Consider the following 15,032-nt stretch of genomic DNA (forward strand, 5'->3'; position numbering starts at 1 on the left):
GAAATGAGCTTACAGCAAATATTTTTCTATACCTTTTTAAAACATTTTGTATACCAAGAAAAAAATGTATCTTAAGATCCCGCACTGAGGTTTGATTATTTCAGGATCCCACCGACAGAAGTTCAAAGTCTAAATACCATCAAGGAGCAGTAGTTACCTTCTGGCTAACTGGAGAAGTGTTGGTATTAAAAGACATTTGTGATGTCTACCAAACTATCTTCAACTTCAGTTTTTGTCATTTGCTTTTGACTGTACGAATTGGACTGATAAGGTGACTTTATCTCGCTGGTTAAGGACCTGAAAAGGATTTTGGATGATCTTACTTGATGAGCGCTGTCCTGGGTGTGTCCTGCTGATTGAGCTGCTCCATTGAAGATGACGGGGGTGTGGTGGTGTGGACGGGGGGAGCAGGGCGAGCGGAGGCGCGGAGCGATGGAGGCAGGACTGACGGCACATCGATGGTCTGTGTGGCGTGGTTCTTCCTTCTCTGAGAGTGGAGTGACTTGGCTCTGGTTGGCTGAGCGAGGGTGTTGTTGCTACGGCGGCGGGCCGCCTTGCAAAACGGGCCGGTGGCGGCTCTCCTGAATGTTCGCTGGGGCCTGGAACCAGAGACAGAGAATGTTTCCTTTTAAGTTAGACAGCCTCGTCCTAGAGCCTTCTAGACAGTATTTGTCATAAGATAGGAGTCTTTCGTCATTAAATAATTCTAAAGGCAAATTGAGCCATTTTATTTCCCCAGTAAAGATAGACAATGACATCAAACAGAACAATTTTGATAGCATTGCACCTTTAAATCTACGCTGCTGAGCACCAGCCTTAGTTAGCCCAGCTGAATGACATCAGTGTGACCCTGAGGTCAAGAGGTCAACAGTCACCAAGGTGTTAGCTCAGTGCTGGTTAGAGGTACCACAATGATGCTACAATGGGCTACCATTCCTTGACTTATAAAACAGCCTCACTGGAGATATTAGTTGTTTTTGAATATTGAGGCAAGCGAACATGAAACAACAATGAAATGTACCATATTAGAATACATTTTAACACTGCCCCCCAACCCCCCCAAGCTGTGATAATAGTTCCATATCTGCTGTGCTTTGATGCCCCTTTATCTGCAAATATAAAATACTGCACGTGAAACACCTGCATGATGGAAAATAGCCACATTGGTCAACCTGAGATTTTAGCCTTTAAATTACAGGCTATTTAAGGACCTCACTGGCATCAATGCACAGATAGCACATTATCCCTGACCATTTTACTGGTGTATTTTGTATTTGTTGAAGCGATGGCGCTTCCGCCTTTTCGAATGGAATTAACAGATACAAAACACGGCAAAATTGACTACCTTTGACAAAAACATGTTATCGTAGCTTTCTCACATATCGTTTACATTTCTCCAAAACCTGAAAATTTAGACATAAAGAAAATTGAAGAATTTGAGACATTGTCAGGAAAGTGGGTATGGGTGATGTATAATGTGTATGTGTAATAAATAAACATTGTAAAATTGCTGATTGTTACTGGTGTATTACTGGGTCGTTACTAGATAATCACCAGGGTTCATTCAGGCATTAAAAAAATGAAATTTCAAGTATTTTCGTAAAAGCGATCCTGGAAATTGTTTTATTACATTACGATTTGAATAACAAACCAGGGGGACTATCGCAGCTTTTCAATGATGGTGGGTTTTTTTAAGGACTTTTCAAGCACTTCTGCACAAAAGGGTCTGTTTTCAAGGTATTCCTGTCCTTCAATTACTGAGGATGAAATTCAAGCACTTCAAGGACCCAACATAAAGGCTATTACTGTGCAATTGACATTGAAATGTACAGACGGTAATTCAAGGGGTTATTTTATGGCAGGAAAGAGAAATGGATACCATCGACGCCAAACAGATCTCATTGACAATCTTGTGTGGCTGCAATAAATGAAGACACACACACTTCATTACTACACCTCTGAAGATCATGCACAAACAACTTCAGGGTCAAATGAGCCGCAAAGTTGTGCTGCACATTACTCTGGAGAAACATTTACACACCTGCAACCTTCTGTGGACTCTGACTCATGAAAACACGGGCAGGAAAAAGCACTTGTGAACCCAGCAAAAAGTTACATTAATTTGCAAACATGTGCAGTGCTTCTCTTTTGTAGAAAAGTCTTCAAAGACTAGATCAAAGTTAAGTTTAGGGTGGGTTACGGGAGTATGCATTTGACTTCTTGCTGAATATAAATTCTATTAAATATAAATAAGAACTAAAATGACATTGCATATACTCATTGGTCGGTTGGTCGCAGGAAAAAATAAAAAATAAATAAAAACTCCATTCGGGAGCTGCGTATTGTCAAAATTAACCTAAAAACCTATAGGGACGGCCGAAACGCTAAAGGGGTTTAAATTTGAAACAAATTCAAAGAAAAATATATGTTTAGTCTGGTTGTTCCGACATATTCAGAAAAATAATAGCAGCTTTCGATGAGCGGCTTTTGCCGTTAATTAACAGGCAGCTCACTTCATGCATGTGCGCCTCATGAAGTTGACTTATCTAAAAGTCTGAATAAATATTGCGTATATTATAAAAAATATTGCGTATATTATAAGATCCACTTGAAACCTTTAATCATATTCTTCAATAACCAAATCGTATTTAAAATGGCCCAACGGCTGCATTAGGGATGCGTGACGGGAAGACACAGCTCAAAGTCCCAAATACATGTAGAAGGTGTTTTTACAGTGCACCCAAACCTGCTGGGACAGGTCACAGTGTGGCGTACTATAATGCTGTCTATTTGTGCAGGGAGGTGGGGTGGGGATTCCTGTGAGAGACAAATGCCACAATGGAACGCTGAGCATTCCTGCTATTGTTCAAATGTCGCCGTCCCAGACTTCTCCGTGTCGCTCCTCTTCCTGGAATCTTCATAAATTCAACATGTCTGATGATATCCCTGAGACCGGCCCCCAGAGAGACATCCAAAAGATATTGAAGTCGCGGGGACCGATACTGTGCAGTTATGTCACGTGGTCATGGCATAATGTCAGACGATTGTAAGTATTCTGGTTCTGACCTCTGGGTCTCCCCGATGGCATAGGCCCCCCTAAACTTTGACCCCTCGGAAGTAACTCTTGGCCTATGCTGACCTTACGCCATACGGCGGTTAGATGAATATCACATATCACAATAATTTAACTATATGTCATCATTTTTGGTTGGAGATGTGCACACATTTTATGCTTTTGAAAATTATGGAAGTAAGGCAGCATCCTGCATTTAATGACTTAAGCAGGATTTTTTTGAAATATGTTTTAGACCACCTCCCCATTTCAAATGTTGAGGGCTGTCAATTATTGTTACAAAGGGAGGGGCCAGACAAAGAGGGCTCACTCCATTGGCTCTTGGCAGTGCAGGACTGTCAATCTCACACAACACCAGTCAGGACTTTTGATAACATGAAATGTTTATTATCGGTGTAACAGTTGGACAGGGAATATATTAAATGAAGACAGCTGTGACTGGAGTCTTTGAGCACCTCACACTAAAATACTGCTGGGGAGGAGAAAGCAATACAGACAAAAGTAAGACTGCCATGATTTGGTTCTAATGTAATAACCAGCTCTTGTCAGATCAGTTGTTACATAACATCTTGACCAGCTGCAGCTTACAGCTGTGGACCTGCAGCTCTGCATTAATAACCTAGAACAAGGAGCTATGACCTCTGGCCAGAGTGGTTCCCGTCTTCAGCGTAAACTTCTACAGTGGAAATATTCTAGATTATAGACATGGAAAGGCTTATGGGCTTTAAGACACCAAACTGATTAAAAGTAAGACATTTTCCCACATCAGCACTATCACACATTACTCCTGTGGGCGGCTTCATATAGATATTTTTCAAGTCCTAATAATTAGTTGTAATTTGGTAAAAAGGTATGTGTGACTATAAGAGTCTTCTATTGGTTTTATGACCACCTACTTGGTAATATGACGTTTTTCCCTGAGCAAAGAACTTAAGGCATCACAAGGTCAAGCCAAAAATCCCATTTTCACATGGCAGCGGCGTGAAAGGTTCCGTTACTCTTATTTCGCGCTTCATTCTGAAGTCACTATTGATTCAAACTGAGGATGACGAGAGTCATACTCAACCAAAACAGAAAAAGTGGGAGAGTGAACCGGGTCTCAAATCCGAAGGCTCGCTTACAACCGGAGCCAAATGCATCAGCCAAATGTTTCGCGGAATTCCATCAAACAATTATTTTTTCTCTCATTCTAAAAGTTACTTGTCCTCTCGTTCAACCTTACTCTCACCCTCTCATGTTGACAACGGCTAAGATGAGTTTAAGGTCTTGTTAAGGCCCTTGTGTGTGTGTTTTCAGCAGCTTGCTTCTGAACGTCATCCAAGCCCACCCTTTTACAGCTAATCCACCGTCCAATTACAAATAATCCTTTCATTGACCCCTGACGACCCCCGTGCGACCCTCCATCTTGTTGGAGCGACCTCAACCACTTGACACAAAGCCTAGAGCTGTGCGGAATGACAAGCAGTTTGGAATAGACACACACACGCACGCGCACACGTGCAGACACACACGCACAGCAGTAACACAAATGTGACAGTCAGTTCATCAGCAGCGTCCCCGTCTTCCAAGGAGAAAAAAACAACATTACCTTGAGAGGATTAGAACACTATTGTCAAATTTTAAGTGCTGCTGGCAGTAGAGCAAAAGTGGCTTTGAAAAGGATGCCTTGGAAATTGTTTACCAAAAATAAACCTGATCCCTGATGCGTCATATGACAAAGCAAGAGAATCTAAACAAATAAAAGATAGATTTAATTAAATCCGGAAATTAAAAGTATCCGTTTGTCGTTTTTGAACACACGCCTAAAACGCTGTTTGCCATCATTTAACACGGTTAGCACAACTTCACTGAACGCTTTACTCTTGAGAAACTTACCAGTCTGCTGCAATGGGGCAAACATTAAAACTCCTTTTCGTATATACATCACATTTTATTTATAATTAGTTTTTGCAATTGCTGCAGTAAATCAGAGTGTATTGGCTATAGCAGGTTGCCAGTAGGAAACGACGCAACTTCCCATTCCTAGTCACTTATGTTAGCTCAGATTAGGCTAAAAGAGCTGATTTGCAGAAGTGCAAAAGAGACGACAAAACCCTGAATCAGGTATAACATAAGAAAATTGTCTCAATGTGAGCCTCCCGTTTCCAAAAAGGAGATTTAAAAATTTTTAAGGCTGAAAGGATTTCCTCATAGGAATACATTTAAGCACAGTGAAAAGCTGCAGTGGTTGTAAGTTCAGCAAGGTGAACAGTTATAAATGATGGGAACCAACATTTTAGATTGGATTCAAAATTTGATTTGCTCTACTGAGGAACAATGCAGGGCAAAGAAAAAAGGAATCAATTGCATATATGGTGAAGAGACGAGCTCATGTGCCCAAAAAGTAGGGCTTCCCCCTCAAAGAGGACGAGTCGGAAACCCGTCAGTTTTTTGTCAGTCAGTGTGCATAATAACAGGATTAAACGGAAAGAAGCTTATAAATAAACAGGGATAACATTTCAATGATGAATTATAAGTAAGGGAAATCATAAATATATTTTTGTGTGAATTTAACACGGCTCTCCGTGCCCCCCGTTCCTAAACAACTAAAAACAGTGTGCTTTTAGTTGTTTTATTTGGAGGAATGGGGACGGGGCACAGAGGAACGGGGCACGACTCGCAGGGATGATTATCGGTATGATTGAAAGGTACCAAGGTAGTAGGTACCACTACTTTTACCGATAGTGCTTATTGATCCGTTACTTTAATGGTACTTTTATCTGTGGTTTTAAAGATTTTTAAGAGAAAAACAAAACCAAATTAAGAGCAGAATTAACACTGCTTTATTTTCTGAGCATTAAGCATAGGGAGCGCAATCTGCACTCGCCGTGCCATTCAGAGCAGGGTCTCCTCGTGCGTGTGAGAGGCAGGCAGAGGGAGCCGGCCCCTCCCCCCCTCCCCCAGATCTCCGGCGAGGGGGGCAAGGCTCTTATCTCTCCTGATAACAGCGAAAATGCTTCTTAGAAGAATATCCTAATCTTCGTGCAAGTTAGAAACAGGTTATATAGAAAAATTGAAGAGAAATATAAAATCTATTTCCTTAATTAATCAGATACGTTAACACCACCAGTAATGTCGAGCGAATCGATACTACGGTTTTTAGTAATTAAGCCCCGGGTCTTGGTACCCGACCCTAGGGACGAGCGATGGCTCGTGCCCTGCCCCCCCCCCACATGAATAGTCGAATATTCGCATTGAACAGCCAAATCAGATTCAACTGACAAAATTCTGAGTCGGTTACAGCCCTACCAAAAAGGTATTTTCTTTTCTAACACTTTTGAACACATTGAGTGTGTGTGAGCGTGGCGTCCAAGTCAGCCAGGAAGGATGTGTAAAAGTGCTTTGAGTTGGTAACTGGTACATGCCTGTGTAAGCTGATTTGTGTTTGTATATGCCTGTCTGCGTTGAAACTCACAAAACACACGCAACTTCATTTTAGCATCTGTGAATGTTCTCATGAGCAGTCTGGCCTGTCGCACCTTAGAAATCGTCTAACACTCAGCAGTTTGTTGAGTGGCTTCAAACCCAGCCCAGGGATCTATGTGAGAGTAGAACTCACAGATGTCAATTTGTCATTGATATCTAAACTTTGCTGCGTGTGGGGGGCGTTAATGGATGCGACATGGGAATCAAAATTACATAAACATAAGAAACATAAATACATAAATTACATATCAGGGAGCTGAGCGTTGAGAGGGTTTGGAGGGAGGCTGAAAAGGTGAATGATGGGCATCAAAATTCCCATAAAAAATGGTGAGGAAGTTTGCTAATAATGAAGATAGAGAAATAATAGTGTGGCTGATGTTTCAGCTTGCTGTAAACTTAAGCAGCTTTGTTGCATTCCTTTTTCCATTCAGACACGCCGCCGGCACCAACGTGTTGCACTAATTGGTGTGAACTGTACGCGCCCTTTGTGTGGAGGTATTCGTGTGTGACCGTTGAACGCATGGGTCCAGTTTTTCATCTACCTGGTTCCTGAGCAAAGTTTTTCTGCACCAAGTGCAGAAAAGTGAATCTGTGAGCTCACCTGTCCTCTTTGACCATGGTGGCCTCCTCCATCCCGAGACAGAGCCCCTCGGAAACAGCAGCCCCTGCCCCCTCCGCGATGGGACGGTGGGACACGGCCTTCTGCTGGCTCTGCCTCCGGGATCTGATCTGCTCGAGTACAGAGAGATGAGAGAGAGAGAGCGTAGGAGAAGAAAGAGAGAGGGACAGCATTAGCAAGAATAGGAATGATTTTTTTTTACCATAAATATTAGAATACAATGAATAAAACTTAAGGGAAATTAAGGGAGGTGGAGAAGGCGAGTCATCTAGGGCAAGACGAGTCATCTATTTATACATTTCACTCAATCTGGCCTCCCATCTTTTTAGTATCATTCATTTAGACTAGAAAGTTGGTGAGGCGAATGAAAAAGGGAAGCATAGCTAAATAACATATCAGGGAGCAAAAGGTTGAGAGGGTTTGGATGGAGCCTGGAATGGGCAGGATGACCCGAGATGAGAGGAAGCAGAGGGAGGGGGAATGGAGGACTCGTGACTGTCAACAGTGATGGCACGAAGATGGATAAGAAAAGAGAAGGATCATTCTAATATGGAAATTTTACAGATGGTGAAAGCCAAATATTTTGTTTAGCACCCACAGTAGGTGGACGCAGCTGTTGAAATAAGTACAAGTAGTCTCTCGCAAGTCCCCTCTCCATGTCCCCTCTCTTTCTTTAAATATCTGCTTAGTCAGCCCGTTTCTGTTCCTTCCACTCTCTGCATATCCTCTTCCTGGTTTACCTCCAGCCCCTTCCGTTACCTTCCCCTCATCTTGTGCGAGATGAATAATATTAGTAGTAATGATAATGTTTTTTTTAAACATGTGCACTGAAGCAGTTGATTCAGCGGCTGAAGACATCAATTAATAACTATCTCTAACTATGGTAAAATGTTAGTTGGGGTGCGCTTGGCATGGTCGGCATTACCGTAACAATGGTGATCCTGAACACGTCCCTTCTCCATCACACCAAACAGTTCTCAGAGAAGATCAACATAAATGTCATTGGCTGTCTTCGAAACCTGAATTCTAGATTTCGGTCTGAATTTTGTTTACTTATTGACCGTTGGCCGTTAACAAGCAAACGGTTTGATTTTAGGACTACAGTTTACAAGAAGGGTATCACCACCCCCCTCACCCACCCATCAGCCGTCAGGTTTTGACTCTGCCTCCTAATGGAACTCAAACGGGGTGACAGGCAGGACGCTGTCACGCAAGGTCAGATATGCAAAGCAAAGCTAAAAAATGTACTGTTACTACTAGTTATCTTCGCTTATGCATAGTATAAGCAAAGATAAGCTCTGTGTCAAAAGTGCTTTACATTCAAATGGCAGCAGAGAGAGAGAGAGAGAGAGAGAGAGAGAGAGAGAGAGAGAGAGAGAGAGAGAGAGAGAGAGAGAGAGAGAGAGAGAGAGAGAGAGAGAGAGAGAGAGAGAGAGAGAGAGAGAGAGAGAGAGAGAGAGAGAGAGAGAGAGAGAGAGAGAGAGAGAGAGAGAGAGAGAGAGAGAGCGCACCAGCCCCTGCAGGAGGATTTGGCAACTTAAAACGGGGGCTGCGAGGCTGTGGAAACCGGGCCGGTCAGACACTTGGCTCTTTGTTAGTGGCTTTTAGAGAACCGGCTCTCGGTGGATTCAACTTGCTCTAATAGCTCAAGAAAACACTGCGCTGTTAAAGATTGAGAGGGAGGGAGTTGGAGACAGTCTTCCAGATGGCGGGGAGAAGAGATGCAGCGGAGGAGAAAGGCCTGAGCGGACTTGTCAAATCAATTCCTCCCACTGTGTGAAGCATTATCTCTTTCGTTTCTATGGCTTCAGCATCCAGAGAAGTGCCCTGGGCTGGTTCTGTGAGACTACACCACATTAAAAGAATACTTGTGTGTTGTGATTAGAACTTGCTGCCTAGGCGGGACCGGATTATTCAGATTTTGCTTACGGGCATTGACGAGTCATGAAAATCGGAAAAGTTCTTTCATGTTCCGGGTGTTGGCCTGAGAGCGTGAGGCAGAATATGGCGGCCACGCGCTGATCCACACTTTCTTTATCTAACCTCCTGGGATGCCTGCCGCAGATCCTGGCCGGGGACGGGAAGGTGCAGTGAGTACCCGACCATCTGCGGCCCCAAGTGTATTGCAGGTGACACTGACACCATGAAAACAATCTTCTTTATGGCCCATTTGAGTGCAAATTATGTCAATAGGTCTCGCTTCGTGCGCACAGCAGTAATTCAAATCCATATTTTAATGGCTTGTTATTAGCTTTTGTATTTATCTGTTATGCAGCACAGTGTTAACAAGGTTAAGCAGCGCCCCGTAATTAAAATGTTTTGAGCCAGATAGGTCTTCATGTAATTTTTTGTTTGCTTACAAAGATTTTAATCTGTTTTATTTAATCTGACAATATGTAGACCTAAAGCTGAAGAAAATTATTTTTCCCCAACAAACGTAGGCGAGTGTAGTATTATAAATTTTTAATATAGTGTTATGCACGTGAGTCTATTGACAGGACTTATTTTATTTGGAATATTATGTATAAGCAAAAGTAGCCCACTTTTCAATGAAAAAAAACCCATCATTAACCTACGTGCCTTGATGAAGAGCCTGCCTATCAATTGTTTTTAAGCTCGCTAAACACAGATAACATTCAATTATATCATTTTATAATATAATATAGGAATTGCTCACATTTTCCGGGACATTGAAATCTCCCAGGACCGGCACCAATTTTTTTCTAACAGAAACCCTGGTTCATACTTCAAACAGGATACGGCAAGACAAAAACATCTGAATACGTTAGTTATCAAGTCAAAGTCCAAGTCTAGTCTAGTCAATTCCTGATTAGTTTAAGCTAGTTCAAGCAAGTCACAAGTCATCAAATTTGGGACCGGACTCAAGTCGTGTGACTCGAGTCCCCCACCTCTGAGGAGCGCACCCGAGCATTCGTGATTGAGGCGGAGATCCGGCTCTTGAGGAAGATTCTGGGGTCAGGGTCGCTCTGTCGGGGCCGGACCTGCTTCGGCTCTGGTCTCTGCCGACTCGCTGGGTCGTAAAGGTATCGCTGTGCCAGACGCAACACCCGGGCCAGCACACCTTTCGCACCGCTTAGTGAGACTGAGGGAAGTCAGAAAGATAGTCAGTAAGTTTCCTCCTTAGTCAGTGCAGGCGTTCAAAGATTACACATTTGAATACCAACTAGTTATCCCACCTGTTAGTTTTATGTATCCAGTTGCACTGGTTAAGGTAACTTAAGCAGCGTGACTTGGGGAGAGGTTAGACAATGTACAATCACGAAAAACGTGCAAAGCAGTAGAAGCAGGGGCTTTTACCCAAATTGTGATCACTTTCGCTGGGATGAATGGGAATTAAATGAATTAGACATGAAAAGCAGTTGCTGAGGGAGCAACAAAAATCCCCATCTCATTCATGGCACTCATTTTTCCTCTCCCAGTGGGTAGATACACTCAAACACTCAAAGCTAACAGTCTTTTTGGACACAGACATGCTCCTCCAAACACATTGACCTCTTTGTTCGACTCATCTGCTGTTAAATGTAATTTCCAGTATCACAAAATCCTGAGATGAGTTGTTCACAGGCAAATTGAAATATGACAGTGAGGAGCGCTAAGCACGCTCACTGAACCTCAAAAAGGAAATTAAATAGTGAATATTTCGCTTGACATCTTGACATCCCAATTAACTATACAAGTTCTAAAGCAATAAAAAGGTCTCCTGTCTGAATTGGGAGTGGAAGTGTTGGGGGTTACGCCAAGCATTTATACAACGAAACAGGCGCTGTCCTTCGGTGACCTATTCCACCGTAGCGCATAATGATACGCGGCGTGTTTAGTTTCGTACAAAATGACTAATCGGGCAGCTGCAGCACCCCCCACCCACTTCTTCCGGCTTTGCTAATTGGCCTGCGCGTGCATCCATGTGTAAACGAGTCCATGCCCTCCCGCAGATAAATGTTATCGGCGACTCGCCATATTTACACAGGGGGCACACTCTGACAAGCTGCGAACACAAAGGTGTCCACGTGTTTTTGTGCGAGCATCCACGTGTGCACACTCGCACAACATAAACATTAACCCCTAAAGTTACCCCCCCCGAAATGACACACAAAGACAGAAAAATTCAGGTCATCTCAATAACAGGCCGAAAGCTGAATCAAACAGGGATTTTCTTTTTACCTGTGCTGTCAGCATGCTGGGTATACAACACAGAGTATTTGTATGCCATTGCATCTAGGAGTTAGTTATCTAGTCTGCAAGTGGAGATCGACTTCTCAACCTGCAATACAACTCTTTATTAATTCTTTAATCATCAAGAACTGCTGCAATAACTCTGTCCTGTGGACGACCTGTAGGATGACAAGAACACAGCTTTTTTTGTTACACAAAATCGCCACCAACCCCTCATTTTGGAGAACGATTTTTACCATGTTTTGGTCATTATACAATTAATCATCATTACTTCTCCAAGAGGGGAAGAATTACCACAGTGAGACGAATATGGAAATATGGTAACATGGTAACATAGAAACGTCAGATGACAACATGTATCGACAAACAGAAGACCCCCCCCCCCCGTCCCCAGAGAAGCCGGGTGCCCGCGCAGCAACACCCACGCACAGCCTCGAGGAGCATAACCCAGTCCTAGAGAGCATGAGGAGACCCCTACACCCCCTAAGCGTACACATAAAACCAGACTGACACCCCGCCAGAACCGGCAAGCCAGCAGGGCCCCCATGCCCATCAACGCCCCGTGCAAAGGTGAGGCCCGCCTTACCGCAACAAGCCAGATGCCCTGGATTACACCTGGATGTCACCCCCCAAACCCCTCCGCCCCCCCGCAGACAGCCAGATATGTGGGCCCTCCACCACCCCCGGGGCACCCGCCGCAGAGAAGCCACGCAGCAGGAGCAAGGCGACCCAATTCTCATGCGAATCTATTGGTAACAGTTCTATTTAACCATTGCTTATTGGTTGATAGTTGCCTTTGATTAAATGAGGAGCAGCGCAGAAGACTGTGAAACCAAGAGGAAAAACAATCCCCACAGCTCTGTATATATTGAGACTCTATAAATACACTTGGAAAAACTAATGACACTGTGATGTAAACCCACCATCAACATTTCTGTCATAAAATACAAGCTTTGTAATGTGGTGGCTGACTACAGAATTTGTTGATGGTATTGGCTGTTGTAAGCGTTTATGCTTTAGGTCTCTCTGGAAAGGTTGGCCTAATTTCAAGTTGGGCTTTATTTGGGTTTGATTTAGTGTTGAGGAAGCAATCGGCAGAGCTTTTATTTTGTTGTTTTTACAAAGCTGTCATACAGTGCCTTTGCGTTGACTTATGGGCAACATTGTGGAAGCACAGGCCTGTTGAGCATTGATTTAGTAGCAACAGTTGTACAACAAGGCTTTGCTTTTCTCTGAGTTGCTGTAACGTTAGAGGTGCCAAGTGTCTTCAGGTCACTGTGGGATGGCAGTTTGGAGGCTTGGTCGTGCCACAGAATCATTTCATTTTTATTAAATAGCTCCATTAAAATAAGCTTTTTTCTGTCAAAGTCAAGTTTCGACTATCTGTCCCAATGAACTTTTTGAGTTATTTAGTATGATTGGTATTTGATTTCCAGAAGAATTAAGCAATCATTGGCATTGACTGCTCAGATATATGAAGGTTAGAGGTCTGGGCCTGCTCCGCTTAAAGTGTTCAGGTACAGAAACAGAGACGTAGACTGAGGAAAATCAAGATGTTAGCGACGTAGGGACAGGCACTCACCCTTTTCAGTCTTAGCGTCCTCCTGTGATGGTGTTGAGATGATCTCTTGCTCTTTCTGCTTCTCCTTGCTAGGCAGGGGAGCCTTTGGTCCTTCGTGTTCTGACAAAAACAAAAAGACAGCTGTTCAACAGATAATAAGTCTGGGTGATATTGATAAAAATCTGTTATTGATGAAATTTCGGGGATGACAATTGGTGATATTACGATAACCAAAATCTTTATTATAAGTTATATAGTCTTATATCACAATTATCACAATATCACAAACTGTATAAAAATAGACACTGATTATACTTTAAGAAGTTTAGAGGGCCTAAGTTGTGCAAACTGCATGGAAAAATTGTCAACTGTTATTAAACTGTTCAAGGAGTGCGTACGTAAAGGGCCGATGAGAGGTTTAAGGTGATGTTGACTTAAAATTTCTATCAGTGCTGTAGCACAAGCCTCGACGACATGGTCTTTGTCAAACAGGAAGAGTTGCTGAGACTGCGGCGCGTTCCTACCAGTCTCATGTGAACGCTTGGCAGGGTGCTGGCTGAAGTTATCTCGGATGTTAAAACAACTCCATTTCCCAGACACACCTCTCCTACAGCCTATGGCTCTCGGCACCCCCCACCCCACTTATCTCACTCTTCTCCGTCTTTCCTGCTCCCTCCCATCTATCTCAATCACTGTCAGACGTGTGGGCTGGGAGAGATTCCCTTCCAAAGCCGAAAGCCAACTTTTCAACACAAACAAGTGTCAGCTTGTCTCCGGTTTGGCCACCCGTAGCCAAACTGGATGACAACTTGGCATTAGACTGCGCTGCTTTTTAAAAAACAAATAAAGGCATTGAAAAATTTGTAAAAGGCTTTACAGGCTCTTACTGTCTGTTCACTACGATGGACTTTGTAGGGGTCAAGAGTTAAAACTCACTTGTCAATAAGAAAATTTCATGGTTGCCAATGATCTGCCATTTTGTATAGATAGCGACAAACTCAATCTTTTGGGGGGGATTTCAATGGCTCAAAAACACATACATTTGCTAGCAAAGCAAATGTATGTGTTCAAGTTGCCATGATAAGACTATTATGAACAAAACAACACACAGGCTGAGAGCATATTACGTAGTTGTTTATTAATGTACTTGACTAATCTTGTCAAACAGCCAAAATGTGTAATGGTATAGGCAAACAACCAAGACTGACGCTCAACTGTGGGTGCGTCATCCCAGGTGAGCACAACCCCTCAGGTATCTGTGTGACTCAAGGTCGTAATGAGAGGGCCTGAATGACAGTGTGAGCGTTTTTTGTTTTTCTCTTTTTTTACTGCCAGGACAGAGCAGAGGCTCTTTGCGGTTTCAGGCGATCTTCTCCGGAAGCTCCCTCCCTTCATAAATAGTCTTTTTTACCTCTGAAGCCATTGCCGTTACATGTTCCTCAATGCTGTTTTGGTAACGGCACTACAAAGATTGCCATATAGAACAAGTTTTGCTGGAAAAGGAAATGCTATATTTCTGACAAACATATTTTACAGATCATGCATTTCATAGCATCAGATAATGTGTCTAAATTCTGGAAAGGGGACATAAATCTAACTAGGGATGAACAGATACAGACACTGGTATCAGGCCCGAAACTGTGCTCATGTATAGAAACATAACATGATATAGTTGCATTGAGTATTCTTGAATTTATATTTGACTGACTATTTATCTGACTAGGTTACAACGATGCAATCAATAAAATGTCAAAAGGTCAAAATGAGACAGCTCGTCATTGTTAAAACTTGAAATGTTTCACCATTTGTATTGGTTCTAGCTATCAGCAAGTAACTCAACAGTGGGTACTCAAACTCTGTCTGAAGTGATAACAGTGCATCAGGCATGAGCAACAGCTTGAACTGAGGAGATTTAGCAATAGACATTTAATTTGAGGAAATAATTCCATGAGCGCAATTCCGTAATCCGCCTCTGTGAAATCCATACCTATATAATTAACTGCAAACATTCCACGGGCACACTCTAGTAATAAGCTTTGTTACTCAGGACATTGTAGGTCTTGGATGAGGCTTCGCCTGTGTACTTTCATATTTAAAATTTGTGTGGTGGGCGGATGCAG

General features: G+C 42.9%; 1 protein-coding gene across 1 annotated transcript in view; it reads right to left on the reverse strand.

Moving 5' to 3' along the window:
• Positions 1-15,032, reverse strand: part of LOC307231595 (uncharacterized protein) — a gene marked incomplete at its 5' end in the record, with an annotated part of 61,322 nt that overhangs the window by 17,641 nt on the left and 28,649 nt on the right. Inside the window, 4 exons of the mRNA XM_080002360.1 lie at positions 324-599; positions 7,140-7,267; positions 10,082-10,260; positions 12,934-13,032. Of these exons, the coding sequence (XP_079858486.1) occupies positions 324-599; positions 7,140-7,267; positions 10,082-10,260; positions 12,934-13,032 (682 nt within the window). The remainder of the gene's footprint in view (positions 1-323; positions 600-7,139; positions 7,268-10,081; positions 10,261-12,933; positions 13,033-15,032) is intronic.

Source organism: Zeus faber (assembly GCF_960531495.2).
Source record: "Zeus faber genome assembly, chromosome: 6".
NCBI lineage: Eukaryota > Metazoa > Chordata > Actinopteri > Zeiformes > Zeidae > Zeus > Zeus faber.